Here is a 25,533-nt window from a genome sequence, read left to right as displayed (position 1 = left end):
TTTGTCGGACCCATCCCAGCCCCGGTTATAGGAGGCACTAGACAGAAACAGCGCCTCGTGTTGCCATGGTAACGGCGTCCAGGCCCGGTTCCTGCCCAAACCTCCCAGCGCTCCTTACCTTGCCTGAGGGGTGACCTCCAGTGTGAGGAGGCCGGGCAGACCCCGGTGTGATGGCGGGGCGGCTCCTGTGCTGTGTGGGAAGTGTGTGTGAGCTGTTTCCGTGTGCCTGCCCACTGCTGCAACACAGCCCAGCCATAGACACTGACACAGTGCTGGACGAGCAGAGCCCACTTCCTCCATGTCAGTGCTCCTGGTATTCGTTCTATAGGCCCCAGTACAATCCATGCAATGGCTGACGAGTGAAGAGACCCTGTCACCACTTGTTACAACTAGATATTGTATTACTGCCCAGGAAAAGGCAAGGCCTTGGACTCACCTAGTGCCCAGTCACATTGGTGCCATTTCAGGTCTGATTCACGATTGAAATCGCATCTTACACCCCGGTCACATCAAGCCCGACTTACAGTGAAGTCGCACGATTTCAAAGTCGGGCGAGATGCCAATTTCAATTGCGATTTGCAAGACATCTGCAATAGATGTCTATGCAAATCGCACCAAAAGCAGTGCATCTACTTCTTTAGAAATCGGTGCGGCTCCGACCAAGTCGGAACCACACCGATTTGACTGCTCTAATGGCGGACAATAGGGTGCGAATTGGCATGCGATTTTCAAGTCGCATGCCAAGTCGCACCCGATGTGACCGGGGTGTAAGTCTAGGCTGACACCTATGCATTATCCGCTGCTTTTTACAGAAACGCACAGCAGTCCATTTAACATTTCCTATGGGACAGGTTCACATCGCTGCATTTTCACCTGGTGCTGTTTTTTGGACTTTTTTAAACGCAAAACATTGTGTTTTTGGTTCAATAGACTTCAATGGAAACACTGCACAAATGCATGTAGTGCGTTTTTGATGCGTTTGGCATTTTAATCTGCCCAGCAACAAGTTGGCAAAAAAACGCAAAACACGTCAAAAACGCACTGCAGAAACGGATCAAACGCAAGCTGCATAGGTGTGAACCAAGGGTAATAAATGTGAATGTCGTTGTGTTAACGTGCGATTTGCTGCAGTGCGATTTCTAAAGTAGTTCTTGCAATAGTTTTGCTGCAGTTTTGTTGCAGAATATAATAGAATATAATGTAAATCGCACTGAAAATTGCAAGAAATCATTGACAATCTTCACAAGTAGCAATAAAGTCTGCAGAAATCGCACCTGAAATCGCGCTGAAATTGCACACAAATCACAAGATTTTAAATTACAGCAGTAAGACCAATGACTAAAGGTGGGAAAACAAACCCGCACAAATACCTGCAGCCGCACCACCCGCACAGAGGAATGCGGGAACCGCAGAAATGCAGCCGCACCACCATGCAGTCGCACTGCTCATACATGCCACAGTCGCACTGCTCATACATGCCACAGTCGCAATGCTCATACATGCCACAGTCGCAATGCTCATACATGCCACAGTCGCAATGCTTCACTCCGCGTCTTTAGCAAAAACTGCGCAACATGTCTCAAGTGGCGAGCGCACTGAATATAACCTGTTCAAGCAAACAAGGAAGCACTGCAAACACCAGGTCATCATGTGCAATGCACACAGTTGTGGCACAAAAATTGGACAGTGAGAGGAATCACATTACCCCTTCAGCAATCTGAACGCGGATCGCTCTTCAGGGCTGGTTCACACTATAGAAACACAGTCTAGATGCGTTCCAGATGCGTTTCCACATGCACTTTGACACGTTCTGGTGTTTTTTTTATGCGTTCCAGTGCGTTTTGTATGCATTTAAGTTCATTGTTCCCCTCTCTTTTTCTTCAATATAAATAGGGACATGTGCTTTCCAGTACCTTTTTGGTGCTTTCTTGTGCATTCTGGTGCGTTTTTGATGCATTTTACTGCGTTCTAGTGCAGTACTGTGCAGCAAAAATGCAGCATGTTCTACTTTTTTTTCTGCAACCGGAACACACTGGAACTGCAAGCACTGATGTGAATTATGACATTGACAATCATATCGCCTACTTTCTGTGCATTTTGAATACAGAAAAAGCAACTGAAAGGCATGCAGTGTGAACTGGCCCTAAGGCGCTCTGCAAGGGAGTGGTGGATGTAGTCACACGGCTAATTTACCCTTCTACTTACTAATACAATAGATTTAGACATACGGCTACGTTGCTGTGCCTCTGAAAAGTGCCATTGACTACTGTTACTGTCGATCAAATGCTGTGAGGAGGGAGCAGAGGGTGGGGCCAACCCATACTGTGTGTGTCTATAGATACACATAGCCCGGCTGGGGATAGCGCCTGCAAGTCTGCTGCCATAGCAAGCGGCTTGCTGTGTTGCCAAACACAGAAGAGGAGGAGCCTAGATTGCCAGCGGTGAACCCCAGAATAGGGGGTTGGGGGCCACCCTGAGCAATACATTGCACAGTGCAGGTATGTATTTTCATTTATAAAGAATGTCTTTAGAAACATTTCCATTGACTTCAAAGGTAAATGCAGCAAGAAAAAATGCAAAGGTGTGGATCCAGCCACGAATGACGTGCGCCCCCTACCTGGAAATTCAAAATTGTGTATGTGTAATATATATATATATATATATATATATATATAATGTGATTTTGTGCACCCGTGACACCCTATAGCAGTAGTTCTGCTATAGGGCGGTCGGGAAGCGGTTCAAGTAACGCAGCGCCATATCGCAAAAAATGGTGTGGTCAGGAAGGGGGGTAAATCCTTTGAAGGGCGAGTGGTTAAGGAAACCAGCCGCTGCATCCTTACAACGGATGACTCATCAGCTGTCAGCGGGTGTCCCACTGACAGCTGAATGTAAACAAAACATGCCGGGTATTACGATGGAAAAAAACAGTGTGGGGTTCCATCCTGGTATGGATTTTAAAGGAAGACCCCACACCAAAATGAATTTAAAGAAAACAGCCCACAGGTCTGGTATGGATTTTGGGGGAACCCCACACCAAAATAAAAAAAAAAGAAAAAATGGCGTGCGGGTCCCCTCACAATCCTAAGGGATTTTGGGTCTGTTATGGATCTAGGAGGAACCCCATGTCTTTTTTTTATATTTTAGCAAGGCGTTCACCTTAATATCTATACCTGACGCCTAGGGGTTTGGGGGGACCCCCTCGCTGCATCTGAAAAAATACCACCAGCAAATCCCTAGTGATAGATATTGCATCTTTTTTTACTTCCTTTTCTGTTTGTGATTTGGACTTAACAGCTTACAGCATAGTTTTTTTGTGGTATTTACCAACACATTTTAAATTTTTCGTTAAATACCTCAGATACGTGATTTTTTTTTCATGTTACCACACGCAATAATTTATGCAAATGAGTCACGTGACGGTGTTATCGCATGCGGTAACCTTTAGTGGATTGACCCCAAAGGCTTTTATTGACAGTTACATGAAGTTTATGCAAAGAGTCAATATTTGCAGGGTTGACCCCTCTTTTTCAAGACCTCTACAATTCACCCTGCCATGCTGTCAATCAACTTTTGGGCCACATCTTGACTGGCATCCCATTCTTGCGCAGTCAATTCTTGGAGTTTGTCTGAATTTGTGGGTTTTTTTGTTCACCCGCCTCTTGAGGATTGACCACAAGTTCTGAATGGGTTTAAGGTCTGGGGAGTTTCTTGGCCATGGACCCAAAATTTTAAAGTTTTGTTCCCCAAGCCTCTTCGTTATCACTTTTGCCTTATGGCAAGGTGCTCCATCATGGAAAAAGCATTGTTCCTCACCAATCTGTTCTTGGATGGTTGGGTGAAGTTGCTTTCAGAGGATGTTTTTGTTCCATTCTTTATTCACAGCTGTGTTCTTAGGTAAAATTGTGAGTGAGCCCACTCCCTTGGCTGAGAAGCCACCCCACACATGAATGGCCTCAGGAGGCTTTTGCTGTTGGCATGACACAGGACTGATGGTAATGCTCACCTTTTCTTCTCCGGACACGGTTTTCTCCGGATGCCTTAAACAATTGGAAAGTGGATTCATCAGAGAAAATGACTTTCCCCCAGTCCTCAGCAGTCCAATCCTTGTACCTTTTGCAGAATATCAGTCTGTCCTGATGTTTTTCCTGGACAGAAGTGGCTTCTTTGCTGCCCTTCTTGACACCAGGCCATGCAAAGATGTGTCACAAGGCTTCAGGTCCTGGCACCGTGCATGCACAAAGATGTTCAGGTATGGAAATCTCAAGCTTCAATATCTCTGCTCATGCAGGAAAACCCCCATGCATATGTGCAGCAGGGTTCTGCTGGAACCCAAAGGCTGAGCAGAGCACATGCACCAGGCCAACAAAGATGGTGGTGTTGGATGTGGGGCCAAAGGTAAAGGGGACTGACATTCCTCTGTATTTATTTTTTTTAACTTCACTTAATATGGGTTCTGTTTATAGAAACATCAGGGGACAATTAGACCCCTTGCACTCTCTCCAAGTTGATGAAGGACAGAAAGTCCCTGATCAGCTACTATACCAGTCACCAGCAGCTGCCATATGACATCCGTGAACCAAGAACTGCTCACAACAGGACACTTTTGGGTTCAGGCTTTGGAACTTTATGAATGCACCACTTTCTACTGGGGCTTTGTACCAGGGCTGATTGTACCACTTACTACCAGGGCTAATTTAGCACAGCAGAGACTGTTTGCCTTCGGACTCTCTATTTCTGAGTCTACTGAGCCATCTAAGCACAACAAGGACTGGGTAGGTGAGTCCTCTGCAGTCCTCTGACTTCTTCAGCTGTGTGTAAATTTGACGTCTAGTTAATAAGCTCTGTAAACAACCAGCATTTTTTTATCAAAACAGCTAAGGTTAGCCTGCACAAATGCGAAAATGAACCTACAGCTCTACCTGCTGGCTTCATATGAAAATTTTAAGTAGTAATTTGCATTATTTTATATGTTCTTGACAAAGATTTTTTTTATTGTATTGCAATCTATTACAAAAACAAGAAAAACCTTTTGATACCTAAATCATGTTGCGCAGCCAGTAGTAACTAACACAAAACTTTGTTTGGGACTAAGGTGCAGCGTGTTTGTAGGTCACATGAATACAGGGGCTATTGCCAAATGTCTTTGTCACTTCTTTCAAGTATAGGTCAAGTGTGCCAACGTACATTTAACTGATTACAAAAATGTACACATAGGACTAAAAATACAGTTCTTCCTCTTGTGGTTTATATGTATCAGATGAACTGCCAATCATAAAGAGAGAACCATTCTTATCACAAGTTAATTTGTAGAAGTTTGGTTTCCAGTCTCACCTAATCTTATACAGCAACAAGTAAACGAAAATAACAGCAAATGCTATCCAGAAAGCAAAGCACCTGTGCTTAAAGCCCACTCCAGGCATGAAAAAAACATTTGCCCTCCTGCACTGCAATGGTTAAATGCTTGGTAAATCTAGGGGTAGAGGACACGGCTTTCATACCTTATTGCTTCCTCCCACAGCCACTGGGGATGAGGGGGGTGAGAATGCATTACACACCCCTGACCTCTGCACTCTGTGCATTCCGCACCCCTGCACTCTGTGCATTCCGCACCCCTGACCCCTGCACTCTGCATTATGGGTTGTTGTCACCCGGTGCGGTAACACATGGTGTCACCCCTCCAGAGAGGAAGGAGAGGTGTCAGTGTAAAGGTAAATTGAGTATCCCAACCCGTGAAGATATGTATCCCCTGAAGCAACTGCGCATGTACCGGTTTCAGGCCAAAGAAGCCGGTCTCTGACTTTAGCACAGAGCTGCAACAGTTAACCCCTTACAGGCTGCAAACCGCTGAAGCTGATCCCGCGGATCTCTATGGGTTGCAAGATCAGTTAACCAAGTATAGGTTTAACCTATACGTGGGTTAACTGATCTTGCAACCCATAGTGATCCGCGGGATCAGCTTCAGCGGTTTGCAGCCTGTAAGGGGTTAACTGTGGCAGCTCTGTGCTAAAGTCAGAAATTGGCGATCGGCTTCTTCGGCCTGAAACCGGTGCATGCTCAGTTGCTTCAGGGGATACATATCTTCACGTGTCCGGGATTCTCATTTTACCACTACTCCGGGGACAGCTGTCACTGTGCTGGGAATCCAGGATCACCCCAATAACTGGCCAGGACCTTCACAGAGCCCAGAAGCTCTGCTGGCATCCTGCTCCTGCACCCCCTGTGATGGTGTCACCCGGAGCGGCCCGCACCCCCCTAGGGACGCCACTGGCATTATGTATTCCTAAACCCAACAATGACTGCAGCACTCTTTAACTCTTCGCATTACCTTGACCTCTGTAACCATGCATTACACACCCTTGACCCCTTGTGCCCCTTGAACTCTTTGCATTACCTTGACCTCTGTAACCATGCATTACACACCCTTGACCCCTCGTGCCCCTTGAACTTTTGTATTATGCGGTGGCTGCGCAGGTGTAGCAAGACCTTGGCCTTCAGTCATTCTGATTGGCAGAAAGCTGAGATCGTTCCGCACACTATCGCAATCAAATGAATCACTCATTTTAGGGGAAGATGTAAACAACAGTGTATAGGTATCAGCAAAAGTGCAGGCTCAGAATGACCTTGGCCTCAAACTATTCAGCATGAATGCAGGCTAAAATTCTGCGCCTGCTGTGTATATATCTTCCCCTGCCTCGAATTCATTAGGCAGCATTGGCAAGACATATGGCTATACCCATTTACACTTTATGCATGTAAACGGTTGCCCAAACGTTTACATGTATACTGCGTAAACTGGTCAAAACCAGACTGAGGACACACCTTTTTCTTGTTTTGGTTTATGTAGCTAAATGCTACCAACTGAAACATAGCTGTATGGACAACATGAGCCCTAACGTGCTGGATGTAAATTCAACCAAGCGTTTACTTTTTTTCTTTGAAAAGCCCAAGTAATCTAATTATTTGCTATTTAGTTGCTTGCACTCTTACTATTCATGAAGTGTTGCATAAACATAAGTGTAGAGCAGATTTTCTTGGCCAAGGTGCCAATTGGGTTCCTCCAGAGTACCATAAGCATATGACCTAGTTTGCCCTGGATCAGTGTCATTAGTGTCCATGGTGTGGAAGGGACGGCGACGGGCACCATAACAACCAATGACGTTCTAGGGCATTCATTGTTTTGGTGTTGGTGGCTGGCTTGCTTGTACCTTGGAAACCCATGACGCTGATCCAGGGTAGGAGGCATACAGAGCTACACCCAGCATTCAGGAGAGAATGGAAGTCTGGCTCCTCCAGATCTGCTCCACCCCCTGCCCTCTACCGTGCTGCTGGAGCCAAAGGGTAGGGCTCGATGTGAAGGGTAAGACTCAGTTTTTAGGGGCCTCTGTTATGGGGTGACTATGTGATCTGGACACTTGGTGGTAAGGGGACTCTAATGTAATAAGAATACTCGGTGATGGGAGGAATCTCATGTCATGGGGGGACACTGACCTATAGGGTGGACTCTGACATATGAGGGGGACTTTGATGTATAGGAGGGACTGACATGATGATGGACTGTGACATTATAAGGGGGACTCTGACATGATGAGTAGCCTCTGACATGATAGGGAGGCGTCTGACATGAAGAGGTGCTCTGATGTGAGAGGGGGCTTCTGATGCAAAATTATTTTAATGGAGGTAGTGGTGTGCATCATCCCAGGCTCAGGTTTCCCATTGAGAAATAACATTTACATTTTCACATACACTATATTGCCAAAAGTTTTGGGACGCCTGCCTTTACACGCACTTTAATGGCATCCCAGTCTTAGTTCATAGGGTTTCATATTGAGTTGGCCCACCCTTTGTAGCTATAACAGCTTCAACTCTTCTGGGAAGGCTGTCCACAAGGTTTAGGAGTGTGTCTATGGGAATGTTTGACCATTCTTCCAGAAGCGTATTGGTGAGGTCAGGCTCTGATGTCGGATAAGAAGGCCTGACTTGCAGTCTCCGCTCTAATTCATCCCAAAGGTGTTCTATTGGGTTGATGTCAGGACTCTGTGCTGGCCAGTAAGTTCCTCCACCTCAAATTCGCTCATCCATGTCTTTATGGATCTTGCTTTGTGCACTGGTACGCAGTTATGTTGGAACAAGAAGGGGCCATCCCCAAAACTGTTCCCACAAAGCTGGGAGCATGAAATTGTCCAAAATGTCTTGGTATGCTAACACTTCCACTAAACTTTACACTTAGCACAATGCAGCCAGGCAAGTACCCTTCTCCTGGCAAACGTCAAACCTAGACACATCCATCGGATTGCTAGTCTGCCAGACAAAGAAGCGTGATTCGTCACTTCAGAGAACATGCTTTACACCATTGCATCCAACGCTTTGCATTGCACTTGGTGATGTAAGGCTTGGATGCAGCTGCTCGGCCATGGAAACCCATTCCATGAAGCTCTCTATGCACTGTTGTTGTGCTAATCTGAAGGCCACACAATGTTTGGGGGTGTTTAGCTGTTGACTCAGACAGTTGTGCGCACTGTGCGCTTCAGCGTGCACTGACCCCGATGTGTCATTTTATGTGGCCTACCACTTTGCGGTTGATTTGCTGTTGTTCCCAGTTGCTTTTACTTTGTTATAATACTACTAACAGTCAACCATGGAATATTTAGTAGCACGGACATTTCATAGATGGACTTAATGCACAGGTGGCAACTTATCATGGTACCACGCTTGAATTCACTGAGCTCCTGAGAGCGACCCATTGTTTCACAATTGTTTTTAGAAGCAGTCTGCATGCCTAGGTGCTTGATTTTATAAATATAAAATGTTGTGCAGCGCTAAAAGAGTTAAATAAACATGAGGTAATATTCAGATGTCAATTGCTGATAAACGTTCATATAGTGATTGAAGTGCTCAATAACCATTTGTCTTCTTGGACTCGGTATGTGCATAAAGATATTATAAGCAATGCGCACTCACCAGAAGGCGCATGAAAATGCGCATGTGTGTTATTTATGATGTCGTCAAAGGTCACTAAGGGATGACACCAGAAATCCAAGGCTTTTCCTCTGTAAGCAGGAGGGCTTTACCAGTATTGAGGTCTTCCAGAGCTCCCTATAGGTGCGTGTAGTCCTCTATGGTTAGTGGAGGCTCCTTTTCTGGTAGGAAAGCTGTGGATCAAAAACTCCTCACAGGTGTCAGAGTAAAGGGATGCCCATAGTGTAGTAGCTTGGAAAACAATTTATTGCACAAATCCAGGTAAACAACGGGGCATATAAACCAAATGGACTAACCGTCCAAAATAAAAAGATGGCCGCCAGAGCTCCTCGTTGCTCTGGCGGCGTGGCGTCAACGGCGTTACTGTCTCCTGATTTTATACACCTGTAGCCATGGAAGTGATTGGAACATCTGAATCCAATGATTTGGAGGGGTGTCCCAATACTTTTGGCAATATAGTGTATATGTGGATTGGATGCGGTTTGAACCACATCCAATCCGCATGACGTGAAAAAATATTGCTTCCTATGGTGCCTGTTCACATACACTATATTGCCTAAAGTTTTGGGACACCCCTCCAAATCACTGGATTCAGGTGTTCCAATCACCTCCATGGCCACAGGTATAAAATAAAGCACCTAGGCATGCAGACTGCTTCTACAAAAACCTGTGAAAGAATGGGTCGTTCTCAGGAGCTCAGTGAATTCAAGCGTGGTAATGGGATAGGTTGCCACCTGTGCAATAAGTCCATCTGTGAAATTTCCTTGCTACTAATTATTCCACGGTCAACTGTTATAGTGGTGTTATAACAAAGTGGAAGTAACTGGGAACAACAGCAACAGCCACCAAGTGGTAGGCCACGTAAAATGACAGAACGGGGTCAGCGCATGCTGAAGTGCACAGAAGTCACCAACTGTCTTCAGAGTCAATAGCTAAAGACCTCCAAACGTCCTGTGGCCTTCAGATTAGCACAATAGTGCATAGAGAGCTTCATGGAATGGGTTTCCATGGCCGAGCAGCTACATCAAAGCCTTACATCATCAAGTTTAATGCAATTCGTTGGATGCAGTGGTGTAAAGCACACTGCCACTGGACTCTAGAGCAGTGGAGACGTGTTCTCTGGAGTGACCAATCACGCTTCTCTGTCTGGTAATCCAATGGACGTGTCAGGCTTTGGCGGTTGCCAGGAGAACAGTACTTGGCTGACTGTATTGTGCCAAGTGTAGAGTTTGGTGGAGGGGGATTATGGTGTGGGGTTGTTTTCAGGGGTTGGGCTTGGCCTGTTAGTTCCAGTGAAGCGAACTCTTAAGGTGTCAGCATACCAAAACATTTTGGACAATTTCATGCTCCCAACTTTCTGGGACCAGTTTGGGGATGGCCCCTTCCTGTTCCAACATGACTGCGCACCAGTGCACAAAGCAAGGTGCATAAAGACATGGTTTGGGATGGGGGAACTTGACTGGCCTGCACAAAGTCCTGACCTCAACCCAATAGAACACCTTTGGGATTAATCAGAGCAGAGCCTGCGAGCCAGGCCTTCTCTTCTGACATCAGTGCCTGACCTCACAAATGCGATTCTGGAAGAATGGTCAAACATTCCCATAGACACCCTCCTAAATCTTGGGGACAGCCTTCCCAGAAGAGTTGAAGCTGTTATAGCTGCAAAGGGTGGGCCAACTCAATATTGCACCCTACGGACTAAAACTGGGATACCATTAAAGTTCATGTGCGTGTAAAGGCAGGCGTCCCAATACTTTTGGAAATAGAGTGCATGTCGGGTGCACTAGCGGTGCGGATTCAGTGTGGTTTGAAAAAGAGTCATGTATGATGTCTGAGCAGTGCGATCTGGTTCAGGTGCGGATTATAGGCTATTGACTTCTATGGGAACCATTTTAAACCACGTATGTGTGACCAGGATAATCCTGAGAGCTAATCCTGTCTTGAACCTGATGTAAACCTGACATGAACCGGGGAACAGCTACTGTATCAATTAACTGTGAAACCTGAGCTTCAATCCGCATCAGTGTATCTGGTGTGTCTCTGGATTTTCCATACTTATAAAGAGGGCAGCGACTGAAAAAAAGCTTGAGAAATGCTGCTGTCGACAATGTGTATATGCAGCCTACTGACTTTATAATCATACAGTTGCAAGAAGAAGTATGTGAACCCCTTGGGATTACGTGGAGTTTTGCATGAATTGGGCATAAAATGCGCTCTGAACGTCATCTAAGTCACAACAATAGAAGAACACAGTCTGCTGAACATAATACTACACAAACATTTGATGTTGCCATGGTTTAATTGCACATAACATGTAAACATTCACAGTGCAGGGAGGAAAAAGTATGTGAACCTTTGGACTTAATAACTGGTTGACCCTCCTTTGGCAGCAACAACCTCAACCATACGTTTCCTGTAGTTGCAGATCAGACCTGCACAACGATCTGGAGTAATTTTGGACCACTCCTCTTCACAAAACTGTTTCAGTGTAGCAATATTCTTGGGATGTCTGGTGTGAATCACTCTCTTAAGGTCATGCCACAGCATTTCAATTGGGTTGAGATCAGGACTCTGACTGGGCCACTCCAGAAGGCGTATTCTGTGCTGTTTCAGCCATTGTTTTGTTGAATTACTTGTATGCTTTGGGTCATTGTCCTGTTGCATCACCCATCCTCTGCGGAGCTTCAGTTGGCGGACAGATGGTCATACGTTTTCCTGCAAAATGTCTTGATAAACTCTGGAATTCATTTTCCCATCAATGACAACAATCCGTCCAGGCCCTGAGGCAGCAAAGCAGCCCCAAACCATGATGCTCCCTCCGCCATGTTTTACAGTGGGGATGAGGTTTTCATGTTGGTGTGCTGTGCCTTTTTTTCTCCACACATAGTGTTGTGTGTTCTTCCCAAACAACTCAATCTTGGTTTCATCTGTCCACAGTATATTTTGCCAGTAGTGCCGTGGAACATCCAGGTGCTCTTTTGCAAACTTCAAACGTGCTGCAATATTCTTTTTGGACAGCAATGGCTTCCTCCGTGGTGTTCTCCCATGTACTCCATTCTTGTTTAATGTTTTCCTTATTGTAGATGAGTCAACAAAAATGTTAGCATGTGGCAGAGATTTCTGTAGGTCTTTAGCTGACACTCTGGGATTCATCTTTACCTCATGCAGCATTCTGCGCTCTGCTCTTACAGGACGACCACGCCTAGGAGAGTAGCAACAGTGCTAAACTTTCTCCATTTGTAGACAGTCTGTCTTACCGTGGACACGTGAACATCAAGGCTTTTGGAGATACTTTTGTAACCCTTTCCAGCTTCATGCAAGTCAACAATTCTTGATCGCAGGTCTTCTGAGAGCTCTTTTCTGCGAGTAATGGTTCACATCAGACAGTGCTTCTTGAAACCAGTAAACCCAAAACAGGTGTGTGTTTTTTAAGGGCAGGACAGCTGTCAGCAACACATCCAATATCATCACACTGATTGGAGTCAAGGTTGGCTCACTCCTGGCTCCAATTAGCTCTGGGAGAAGTCATTAAGCTAGGGCCTCACATACTTTTTCCTCCCTGCACTGTGAATGTTTACATGTTATGGCAACATCCAATGTTTGTGTAGTATTATGTTCAGCAGACTGTGTTCTTCTATTGTTGTGACTTAGATGACGTTCAGAGCACATTTTATGCCCAATTCATGCAAAACTCCACGTAATCCCAAGGGGTTCACATACTTTTTCTTGCAACTGTATTTGGATCATTCCTAAAATGTTAAGCACAGACAATACCAAAACAAAACTGAAAGCGGCTATATCACTGAGGACAAGTTAGCAGTTTTCACAATTTTAAAAAGTCTGAAACATGTCAATAAGCTACTTCTTTTTTTCTTCAAATTGCAAAACAACATTTTGGGTAAAGGCAGGTTTTGAAAGTTCTTGGCACGGTGAAAAACAACCTCACAAAAAGAAAAGAAAAAAACACAAACAACTTACCGGTACTACTAACAACCTACTACTGCCAGAAAGGCAGAGCTTATTCAAAACAGCTACTCTATGGAAAAATTTCAATCAATCAGTATGTAACTATTTCAATACATGGATAAACCTAGGAAACGAATGCACTTCAGCTGGCAAAACCTTACTCATAGCTATGAGTAATGCCGGCCATAGACTGTTCGAAAATCGGCCGATTTTTCGGCCGAAAGAAAAATCGTCCAATTTTCGCACAGTTAGTGGGTTAATTGGTCGGCCGGTTTTTGGGAATTTTAGATTATCGGGCATGTTGGAAAATTTGTGGAAAACGAACGATTTTCGCGGCAATGATGGCCAAATCGGCCGATCGTTTTAACGATAAAAAAATCTGCGCATGAGCCGTGACCTGCAAGAGACAGAAGTTTGGCTGTTATATGGGGTGAACTTTATGATTTAGTCGGCCGATTTTTTTTAATCGGTGGTAACGTCGGCTTAACGAACGACCGATTTTTCGTTTATCGTTTGAAAAATCGGCCGATGTTCGACCCGTCTTTGGCCTGCATAAGGCTTTATAAGCCCAAAGGAATTAGATTTCTGCTGTAAAGTGGTCCAGTTTAGTAAATAAACTCTGTGGATTACAGTGGGTATAAAAAAGAATCACCCCCTTTAAAACAATCACATTTTGTTGCTTTGCAGCCCGAAATGAAGACAGACACAATTTTTGTTTTATCCAGCTGTATTTACTAGGTGCAACTTACAACATCCAAGTTAAAGATTTAACACCAACATGTCAGAATAAAAATTCAAAAACGGAATCACCGAGTTGGAAAAAGGATCACCCCCTCCTAAAAATGACTTGTAAACTCAATCAGGTGTAGCTAATCAGCTTCTCAATGGCACACAAAGCCATTTGACTTTCAGCTGTGGTCATTATGAGTAGCTCAACATGAAAATAGATTCCTGGAGCATTCCAGTCCCTAGCAGTGCAACTGAAGCAAACAATCAACTAACTATGGGTGGCAAGGCACTGTCAAAACATCTCCAGGATAAAGTTGTGGACAGGCACAAGTCAGGAGATGGATACAAAACAAACTAAAAGGCTTTATCAATGCCTAGAAGCACAGTGAAGTCTATTGTTAAGAAGTGGAAGATATTTGGTGCAACACAGACCCTCCCTGGATCAGGATGTCGCTCTAAACTGGATGAAAGAGCCAGGAGGAAACCAAGAGGCCTACAGCAACTCTGAAGCAGTTGCAGGAATTTATGACAAAGGGTGGTCATTGTGTGCATGTAACAACAATATAATAGAATTATTTGGCCTCAACACTAAACAGTATGTCTGGCAGAACTCCAATACAGCTCGCCATCCAGATAACACCATTCCTACAGTAAAGCATGGAGGTGGTAATATACTGTTAAGGGGGGGGGGCTTCTCTGCAGCAGGGACTGGAGCACTTGTCAGGATAGAAGGAAAAATGGATGGGGCAAAATACCGTCAAATTCTTGATGAAAATCTGCTGCCCTCTGCCAGAAAGTTGTCAACAGGAAGAAGGTTTACCTTCCAACAATGACCCAAAGCACACAGCAAAAATGACCACACAGTGGGGTTTATTTACTAAAGCTGGTTCCCTCAGAATCTTGTGCACTTCTGCATGGAAACCAATCAGCTTACAAGTTTTACTGCTAAAGCTTAATTGAACAAGCTTAGGTTAGAAGCTGATTGGCGACACGCACAGCTGCATGAGATTCTAAGTGAACCAGCTTTAGAAAATCCGCCATTGGTTCAAGGAGAAAAAGGTGAATGTCCTTTCATGGCCTAGTCAGAGCCATGACTTAAACCCCATTGAAAATCTGTGGAATGACTCGAAGACTGCAGTCCACAAATGGTTACCATCAAATTTAAATGAACTTGAGTAGTTCTGCAAAGAAACATGGGCAAATACTGCAAAGTCTAGATGTGCAAAGTTAGTAGAGCCATATCCCAACAGACTAAAGGCTGGAATTAAAGCAAACGGTAGTTCAACAAAATACAGATGGGGGTGATCCTTTTGCCAATTCAGTGATTCTGCTTTTGATTTTTTTTCGGACATGTATGTATGAATGATCTCTAGCATTGACTTTTTCAAGCACCAAGTGGATGGGGCTGACAGGAGCCCAGCTGTGAGACTGACACTTGCTGCATGACAATACTAGCTAGCAGGTAGAGCTACATAGTTACACAGTTAATCTGGCTGAAAAAAGACAAAAGTCCATCCAGTTCAACCAAAAAAAAAAAAAAGTTATAATCCTATACGGTACACCATCATCATGATAGCTTAATTAAGCAGCATCCTAAGCCCATACCCACCACATATCTTGGTCATGTTACATACATAGGCTAATAGTAAAAATGTAGACAGAAATGGCTATATTTCTCTAGACAGTTGCCATTACCCCCAATGGCTCCTTAATATCCCCAAAGGACAATTTGTCCGCCTGCGAAGGAATTGTACCAATGTGGATGACTATAAAGCACAAGTTCAGAAACTAGGGGACAGGTTTGAGCAAAAAGGCTATAACAAGGACTTTATTGCAAGCAAGATGGAGGAGGTAGAACATATGGACAGAACCCAATTACTTAAGGATAAAGAACAAACAAAACAACTAGAGGACTTGGTACCTATTGTTCTAGATTATAACATACACCACAAAAGGATCGAGAAGATTTTCTCGAAATACTGGTCCATTTTACAATCAGACCCAGTCTTGACGAAAGTTATACCTGCTAAACCAAAATTCATCTATAGAAAGGCTCCAAATATTAGAACTCGTTTGGTAAAGAATGTGATTGATCCACCCCAGACTAATCTAAGAACCACGATTATTGACCTAAAAGGGTTCTACCCCTGCAAGACCTGCTATGCGTGTAGGGAGACAAAGGGTTTAAATATGAGAAGAAAACAATTTCAGGCAACAACAACTGGAGTGACATATACTATCAAGGACTTTATATCCTGTCAGACAGCAGGTGTAGTATATGGCCTCCAGTGCGAGTGTGGACTTCAATATATTGGCAGAACCAAGAGACCTATGTGGAAAAGGATCCGAGAACACGTGCAGAATATTAAAAAAGGGCACACCAAACATAGTGTTTCCAAACATTTTGCTATACATCATAAAAGCGACCCAACGAAATTAAAGTTTTGGGGTATAGAGAAATTTAACAACCACTGGAGAGGAAGCAACAAGATTAGAGCCATTAGTCAGGCAGAGTCGAAATGGATCTTTTTGATGAGGTCCCAATACCCGAGAGGTTTGAACGTAGAATTTGACTTAAACTGCTTCATTAGTAACTTCTAAAGTAATGACTAGTGTATTCTTCATCCATGCTCACCTTGGATTTATTGATGAAGGTTTGGACACTATTAGCCTATGTATGTAACATGACCAAGATATGTGGTGGGTATGGGCTTAGGATGCTGCTTAATTAAGCTATCATGATGATGGTGTACCGTATACATATGACCTTTCGGGTTTTTTAGTATATATATATTATTATGTAGATTTTAGGTTTTATTATTACAGTGAGGTATCATTTTTGGTATAGATACCCCTACCCTTTACATATGTATTTTCCTTAGTAACACAGTTTTTATACATTTTTTTCATATTTTTGACAGTGGCAGGTGTTATTCCATATATTCTACCTGATGGTATAGAATGGTTTCATAAAGGAATTTTTTAAGTTTTTAGTTTTTCCTAATATCCTCCCTATAATCATTTTTACCCTTATCGGTATGATTGTTCTATATATGCCAGGTTCTTGCCTGCTTATGATCTTATTATATGTTAGACAAGGTATTATCCCAATAAGACATAATAGGTATCTGTATACCTGAGAGGGACGGGCCCGTTTAGTCACTAGACGTCCCCGATGACTATACACACTAGGTGAGCTCCACTATTATGGCGGTGAAGCTCAGCCCACTTGTATTACTGATTGGCCAGCGATTGAGATAAATAAAGCTCCACCCGGGATGGGCGTTATCCTGATGAAGTCACGTGTGTGAGTGACGTAACGCGTAGATACGCCAAGGGGAGGAGCTGATACGACTGAACGTTCTGACGTCACATCCGGCGCGGGCGCCATCTTGGTGCACCTGGTCTTGAATACAGTACACCCTCTGAGTGGTGACAAGGCCTGATTTGTTTTAGAAGCATGTGAGTACGTTTCTTCACTTTTTATTGTCTGAATAAAGCGGTTTTACACTATGCAAGCTCTCTTTCCTCATTTGTTATCGTGAGGGAGGGAGACCTATCGCTACTACCAACGATCTGCGTAGGAGTTAAGAGGAGGAGAAGTCCAATACTGTCATCCGGGGAACCCATCAGCAGAGGGATCCATCCACGCTCAGGGGTATAGAGCGATTATATACCCAAGGCTCGTTGGTCCTGTGGGGCCTGGGCAGGAAGGTGAGGGGGCACTCCACCTGTCTGAGGATTGGCACTTGTAGTGTCTGCAGATTGGCACTCCATCTATGTGAGGAGGGGGGCACTCCACCTGTCTGAGGATTGGCATTTGAAGTGCACACCTGCATGACTTCATTTTTTCCACATGGACACTATTCATGTTATTGTGCTTTAGTCACTTTACTGTGTGGTATCACTTATTTATCACTTATTAGTTACATGTGATAAGTTATCTGTATTACATCTAGGGTATAGAAGCGCCGCACTGTTTTTCTATTTCTATTCCCTTTCTATTGTGGGTGCTCTGATTGTGGCATCCGTAGTGCTGGCTGCTGTATTTTAGTAGTATTATTGGAGGCGCAGGAGATACATCTTTTATTTCTCTATAATCCTATACCCACAGTTGATCCAGAGGAAGGCAAAAAAACCCAGCAAAGTATGATCCAACTTGCTCCTGTAGGGAAAAACATTCCTTCCTGATCCCCCGAGAGGCAATCGGATATTCCCTGGATCGACTTTACCTATAAATGTTAGTAACCAATTATATTCTGTGTATCCAAGAAAGAATCCAGGACTTTTTTAAAGCAATCCACTGAGCTGGCCAGAACCAACTCTTGAGGTGAAGAAACCTTTCTGGATTTAATCTATTTTCCTCCAGACGTAAAGAGTACCCCCTTGTCCTCTGTGATGACCTCAAGGTGAATAACTCTACACCGAGTTTACTATATTAACCACTGATATATTTATACATGTTATTATGCAGGATTTATATCGCGCCAACAGTTTGCTCAGGACTTTACAATATAATGGGAGACAATACAGTTCAATACAAGAGGGATAGGAGGGCCCTGCTCCTTGGAGCTTACAATCTAAGAGGGAGGGGCTAGTGGTACAAAAAGGTAGTAACTGTCGGGGATGGACTGGTAGGAGGAGTAGAAGATTCCATTATTAGCTGAGGGCAGGATAGGCTTCCCAGAAGAGATAGGTTTTCAAAGATCGCCTAAAAGTGAACAGAGTAGGCGATAGTCTGATAAATGGGGTAGAGAGTTCCAGAAGATGGGGGAAGCTCTGGAGAAGTCCTGGAGATGAGCATGGGAGGAGGAGACAAGGGAGCTAGAGAGCAGGAGGTTGTCCAAGGATCGGAGAGTACGGTTTGGGTGATATTTGGAGACAAGATTGGTGATGTAATTTGAGGCAGAGTTATATATGGCTTAATATGTTATTGTTAATGTTTTTGGGAAGCCAGTGGAAAGATTGGCAGAGAGGGGTGGCAGATACGGAATGGTTAGTGAGATGGATGAGTCTGGCAGTAGCGTTCATGATAGACTGAAGAGGGGATAGCCTGCAATTAGGCAGGCCAATGAGGATGGAGTTACAATAGTCAAGGCGAGATATAACCAGGGAGTGAATAAGTTGCTTAGTGGTTTCCGAGGTTAGGAACGATCGTATCTTGGTGATGTGATACTGTAGTATATTTATTTGGCAAAAAGGGGATAATACATCCAGCACATATATCCAAAAACAGAAAATCAAATGGTCACCTTTAACAACACAGCCTACTGATCTGCTTCCAGGTTTGTATTATAAAGGTGTCCACAAGATAAATAATTGGTGCGTAGGCTGATAAATAATAACCACTCTCAGCTTCCCAATGTACAATAAAAATTGCTGACAAGTGAATCAAGCTGTAGTAAAAAAGTATTAGTCAGCAACAGAGTTCTGCCAGGTATGAAGTAAAGTACTACTGTTGCACAGCCCAATAATCAGCTTAAAAATATCACTAAAGTAGTGTCAGCAGACTAACATATAGTAAGCAGGTAAAAAGGTGTACAGGGATGTGGTGACAGGTGAAAGCAGCTGCTCTGAACAAATTCCACAATGGCCACCGGACCCACGTGCGGCCTCGTCAGCGTGACACCAGCACGGCAAGGCACCCTGACGCGTTTCATGTCAATACACGTTGTCAAAGGGATTATAGACGAAGCGTTCTAGGAGTTTAGAGGTAAATAGCAGCAGGGAGATGGGTCTTAAGTTGTTCATGTTGGTGGGGCCCAGGGAGGGCTTTTTAAATATGGGAGTGATGTGTGCATGCTTTAGAGGGGTGGAGAAGGCACCATTAGAGAGGGAGAGATTGAAGATGTGAGTGAGGGAGCATAGGATGAAAGAAGAGGGTGACCGTAGCAGTTGTGAGGGGACAGGATCCAGTGGGCAGGTAGTGAGATGGGCTTCTGAGAAAACCTTAGTGACCTCTTCAGTAGCAGTAAGCTCAAAGAGGAAAGTGTTGAGGGAGGTTTATGCAGGCCATAGATGGGTCGAAAATCGGCCGATTTTTCGGCCCAAAAAAAAAAAAAAACGGCCGATTTTCAGATTTTTTTTTATCGGTAAAGTTTGAAAAAAATCTGCCGATTGGCCGATTTTCGCGGCAATGATGGCCAAAACGGCCGATCTTTTTACCGATAAAAAATCTGCGCATGAGCAGTGACCTGCAAGAGGAAGACAAAAAGAAGAAGATGGAGGATGATGAAGAAGAATTCCAGTCCAGCAAAAAGTATCCCTGCAGAGAGCTCCGCTATTTCTTTGACAGTTCTTTGACATTTATAGCGGCTGCAACAATGTATCTATTTGTTTCCGAATAAAAACATCTGTATCCGAAATGGATACAAATAGATACAATGTTGCAGCCGCTATAAATGTCAAAGAAATAGTGGAGCTCTCTGCAGAGACACTTTTTGCCAGCTGTAGACGGGATGAAAATCGGCCGATTTTTACCGTTCCTGGTAACGTAGGCTGATTGAACAACCGATTTTTGTTTTTTTTTAAAGAAAAAAAATCGGCCAGTTTTCTCCCCATCTATGGCCTGCATTAGTATAAGGTATGCCAAGTGGGATGGATGTTGTAACGGTCTGGGCTTGATGCTTCGTGCGGTTAGAGGAGCAAGCGAGTCTAATGTGGATGAAAGTGAACTGTTGTAGACAGCAGTGGCCAGGTCAGGGCAGGACAGGGGAGAGATTCTGCGATAGAGGTGGTCAGTTGCAGAGTAGAAAAGAGAAGGGTTAAAGTTGTGAAGGTTTCTGCGGGTAATTATTTGCTGCTTGGAAGGATAGGTGTTTGAAGACGAGGACACTGTGAAGGTGATGAGATTGTGATCAGAGAGAGGAAAGGGGGTGTTTGTGAGGTTGTAGGGAGTGCAAAGACGGGAGAAGACAAGGTCTACTGTAATGTATTCCCATCAGAGTGAGTGGGGGACTGTGTCCATTGCGTTAAGGCAAAAGATGAGGTTAAGTTGAAGAGTTGGGATGTAGCCGGGTTGTTGACAATAATGGGGATGTTAAAATATCCAAGAATGATAGTGGGTGATTCAGAGGAGAGAAAGTAGGGTAGCCAGGCAGAGAAGTCATCAAGAAAGCGGGACACCGGTCCAGGAGGTTGGTAGATCACTGCAATCCTCAGAGAAATGGGCGAAAACAGCCGAATGCAGTGAGTCTCGAAAGAAGAGAAGGACAGGGAGGGAGGGTTATGGAGGACTTGAAAGGTGCTCAGTGGGGATAGAAGCAAACCAACTCCACCACCTTTCTGACCACTGGGTCTGGGTGAGTGAGTCCAGTGGAGGCCTCCATAGGAAAGTGCTGCGAGAGAAGCAGAATCTACTGCTTGAAGCCAGGTTTGTGTAATTGCTAGTAGGTTAAGGGAGCGGGAGACAAAAAGGTCATGGACAGAGGTGAGCTTATTACAGACAGAGTGGGCGTTTCAGAGCGCACATGAAAAAGTGAGGGTGGTTTTTAGGGCACGGGGATTGAGATTAGATTAAGCGGATTGTGGCTATTCCTGGAGGAAAGAGGGTGCCTGGTGTGGGGGTGAGATAGTGACTTTACCGTAGACTTTACCTTACACATTAGCCATGTGTGAAGAACTGTTTCAAAGACTTTTGCAAAATCCAAGTATATCATGTCCACCGCCACCCCTCTGTCCAAGGTTTTGCTCACCTCCTCATAAAAAGAAATCAGATTTGTTTGACAACTTCGGTCTTTCAGGAATCCATGCTGTCTGTTGCTTAAAATATTTTTCCCAACAAAGAACTCATCTATGTGGTCTTTTTATTAAACTCTCCAGTATCTTCCCAACTATAGAAGTTAAACTAACAGGTCTACAATTACTTGATTCATCATTAACCACAATAACACCCACCCCCACCAGCACACACACGCACACTTTATAGATAAAATTTTAATGGAGTTTTGCAGGTTCTCCCTATGTTCATATGGGTTTCCTCCCACACTCCAAAGACATACTACTAGGTTATTTGGCTCCTGTCTAAATTGTATATATGTACAGATTGGCTATGCACATGTGTATTACTTTTTGCATGCTGGTCCCAAGCCAAGCAATTGGGGAGGGTTGAGGAAAGACCTGGTGACCTACCATGTAAAATATTCACCAAGAAAGTTCTATGGAAAAAGGCTTTCAAGCATACCAGACATAGTGACCAGAGAGCGGACCCACTGAATTGCCAAGAGTTGGAAATGACTAAATGGATTTATACACTCTGTGATAATATGATACCCTATAATGGTGTGAAAAGAGGTATGGTTCTTACCCAGGTTAAGGGTCTCCAAGACGTGTTTTTGGTTGTTCAGTATCCACTAGGATTAGGAAGTCCTGGTATGGGTCCTGAAGCCTGGAGCCTTAGTAGAGGGAGGGATGAAGCCTCCAATCCTGGGTCCATGTTTTGCCAGTAGTCAGCACCCTGATTGGGCAAGTGTACACGGCCCTTATGTGTTGGGTGTTTGCAATAGTTTAGGGCTCTTCCTTCCCCATGGAGTGTGTGTGGCTGCCAAGGAGCAGCAATAGCGCACACGCTAGGGGTGTGTGGAAGCAGATGAGGGGTCAGAGCAGAACAAGATAGCCAGGAGGCTGAAGTCAAGCATTTGTGTTACTATAGAAAAGACAGTCTGAAATTGATCAACCCTTTTTGATTTATTGTCAGACTTTCTTTTAAAAAAGTGAGCAATGAAAAAAAAAAGAAAAAAAATTGCGGGTGACCAAGTCCTTGGATATGCTACAAAATTAGGTAAAATTTGGACAAAGTCTCAAGAGTTTTTGATTGCAGACACTGTGGCCGTAATTATAACATTTTGTCACTGGCTTGGATTGTTCCATATCTGCAGCAACATTTCAAGCATGATGAAAGTAACATTGTAACATTGTACTATCAAAATTTAAAGGACCATTCACACCAGCAGCTGCCCTGGAACGTAGCCACTGGTGTGCTATAGAATGACAGTGATGCTGATGCATCATTCGTAGTGTGTCACACTGTTTAATTATTATTCTTTTTTGTTTAGGCAAACTTTATTGAAATATCACAAAGTGACATTTAATTAATTTCTACTGGCCGCAGCGTGGATTGCGTTGCCCAATACTGCACTGAACAAAAGTTCTGAATGCTGTACTTTTTTCAGCACACACCAATGCAACACACTGGCGTGAACTGGTCAGGTGGGAGATAAGGCATTTTGTCCACTAGTGTATATTGTTTTTGTGCTGCCCTAGGCAACACAAAAATTGAGTGCCCTCCCAAACAAAAAGAAAAAAATGGGGAGAGACAAAAAGCAGCCGGCCATCCACGAAGCCACAGAGAGATGTGTTCTTCCAGCACTCACCTTCACCTCTCCGGAATGAGAGCAGCCAGCCATCCCTGGTATCTCCCTTGTGCGGGAACGAGAGTCGGACTCTATCTACACCCCCGAGAAGCCCGCAGCCTCTCTCGGATCCCATGGCGGAGCTCAGGCAGTGCCTCACCTGGTCACCATCCTCTGTGACCTGCCACGTGAGTCCCTTCTTCCTGGGGCACCCCCTGAAAAATGCCACCCAAGGTAGATGCCTTGTTTGCCTCACAGTTTTACCTGGTCTTGTGATGGAACTGCACTGGAATGGATGCTCAATGCAATCCTACAGCACCTAGTGTGAATGGGCCCTACAGCAAAATAGCCTCTAGGTTTGCAGTGAGTACACTACAAATGTCTAGCACATCTTCTGACCTAGACAAGACATTGTTTCTGATACAAATACTGTATAGCCATTGAACGTAAACAGATTCCCCTAGATTAGCATGATGAAGGAAAACTGGAAATTCCCTTTGAAAATGAACTTTAGAGGAAGTCTTTAAAACAAAAGAGCAGGGACCTCTGATTCCTCCAGTACTAAATTGTATTGTAACCAAGGGCGGACTGACAACTCATGGGGCCCTCCGGGCAATACGGGATCATGGGGCCCCTGTGTCCTTGCCTAAACTCAAAAAAGCCTATGAAAAAGGTACCAAGGGCATCTCATGTGGCCCCCTACTGACCCTGGGCCCTCTTTCCAAATGGACAGTCTTCCCCTGATTGTAACTATATAGTCTGCCCTCATTCATGTCGTAAAGCGCTGCGCAAACTCTTGGCACTATATAAACCCTGTATCATAATAACAATATTATTAACCGAACAAAGAGTGACCAATGAATATGTAACAAACAAGAAACAAAGAATGGCAAACAATCGCATTCTCCGGTATATATGTAATCACCATAGTATGAACATTCCTGACGGAGGTGGAGATCGCTGGATAATCTTAGCGTGAAAGTTTGTAAGAATGGCTCATTCTACACACGATTACTGTGGATGTCAGGTTACAGGAATGAAAAGTTCAGTGCAACTTATTTATGGCTGTCAGCCCAGCAGCAGATATCTCAAAAAAACAAAATTTCATGTTTCCTTTCCAAAAATAACATGCAGATCATTAGACGGCGTGCACACGCTTACCTCGGGCTGCAGTTGTAAACTTCCTGGTCTGGATCCCTCACTGGAGCATTGTGTTCCAAGCCTCAGCTGACACACGCACAGCTCTGACCTGCCCTGTATACAGCTGTGTGTTCATAGGGTAGGACGAGCCTCATTCCTGACGTTTGTCTAGGGCATGTAGGGAGGAGCTGCACTTTATCTTACTTTTTTTCACCAGAGATTATGCTACTGTGTACAAGTACAGTAAAGTTGGACAATACACAGTTTTTCTTCTAACAGATTCCTCCATCCAAGGGGCGGACTGACCATTTGGAAACTCGGGCACTGCCCGAGGGCCCGGGGTCAGTAGGGGGCCCCATGAGATGCCCCTGGTACCTTTTTCATAGGCTTTTTTGAGTTTGGGCAAGGACACAGGGGCCCCATGATCCCCTATTGCCCGGGGGCCCCATGAGTTGTCAGTCCGCCCCTGCTCCATCCACACTGTGCAGCACAGATGGATGAATATCCCACTGCGACTATTGTAGTCTGACTACACCAGTTGCTGTCAGAACACTTAAACAGTGCCTGCATCTGATTGTATGCAGTCACTATTTGGCTGGCAATTTTGCATCCCGCTCCTTCAATTTTACTCAAAGGATGTTGGGCAGAAATATGGTAACAAGGCCACCCATGGAGTGAATTTCCCATAATGTATGGTCACTTAATACTATAGGACGTAACATATAGTCAGAGACTAGGGACATGTTGCATAAAAGTACTAGACTTTACTACTATAAATGCCCCCATTACAGACTACTGGGGCTCAAGGGCTGCACCTCAAACATCAAAGGGAGGAAAAATGTCGCCAGAACGCCGAGTATCACCAATATGGGTCACATGACTGATGAAGGGGTCCTGTGAGACTCCGAAATGTTGCCTTGCTGTAACTATGTGATTGTTCATTAAAACCTTTGGACCCATATTGGTGATCCTCGGTGTGCTGGTGACATTTTTCCTTGCTGATTTTGTTCGGTTCCAGCTGACGGTCGCTGCAGCACCCACTTATACACACAGCCATTTTTAAACCAGGAACGTGTGCGTTTGGATTGTACTCAAACATCAAAGGGCTGCAGGTTTGGTACCAGGGTCTACATTGTCCACTTGTGACTATTTCTGAACCTGTGTACACTCTTTGTGCATCACATCCAACTTGAGGAATCTCAAATCCAAAAAAGGTCTAACGTGTAAATTGTCTCCAAATCAGCAAATGTGAATGATCTTGTGAACACCCTTCATGCACTTATATTCTCAAATGATGCTTAAAAAAAAGTATATTAGATAGGTCACACATGCTTTTTACTCATTCAAAGGTTAATTATCCTTGTAGGCA

At 44.3% G+C, this 25,533-nt stretch overlaps 1 protein-coding gene across 2 annotated transcripts in view; it reads right to left on the bottom strand.

Moving 5' to 3' along the window:
* LOC149455751 (platelet-activating factor acetylhydrolase-like) overlaps positions 1 to 24,252 on the bottom strand; it is a 90,509-nt gene extending 66,257 nt beyond the window's left edge. Inside the window, exon 1 of one of the 2 annotated variants that reach the window (XM_089685898.1) lies at positions 24,186 to 24,252. Coding sequence is in view for 1 of the 2 variants with exons in the window: in XM_089685895.1 (XP_089542021.1) it covers positions 119 to 256 (138 nt within the window). In the remaining variant the exon portion in view is untranslated. Of the gene's footprint in view, positions 1 to 118; positions 306 to 24,185 lie in introns of those variants that run through there. The other variant, XM_089685895.1, reaches the window with a different exon arrangement.
* Positions 24,253 to 25,533: the final 1,281 nt, after the last annotated feature.

The sequence above is a fragment of the Staurois parvus genome, unplaced genomic scaffold (assembly GCF_062004578.1).
Source record: "Staurois parvus isolate SC_StPar_1 unplaced genomic scaffold, SC_StPar_1.0 ptg000388l, whole genome shotgun sequence".
In the NCBI taxonomy this organism is placed as follows: Eukaryota; Metazoa; Chordata; class Amphibia; order Anura; family Ranidae; genus Staurois; species Staurois parvus.
The sequence above is the reverse complement of the archived record's forward strand: the minus strand, read 5'-3'. Positions and strand labels throughout refer to the sequence as shown.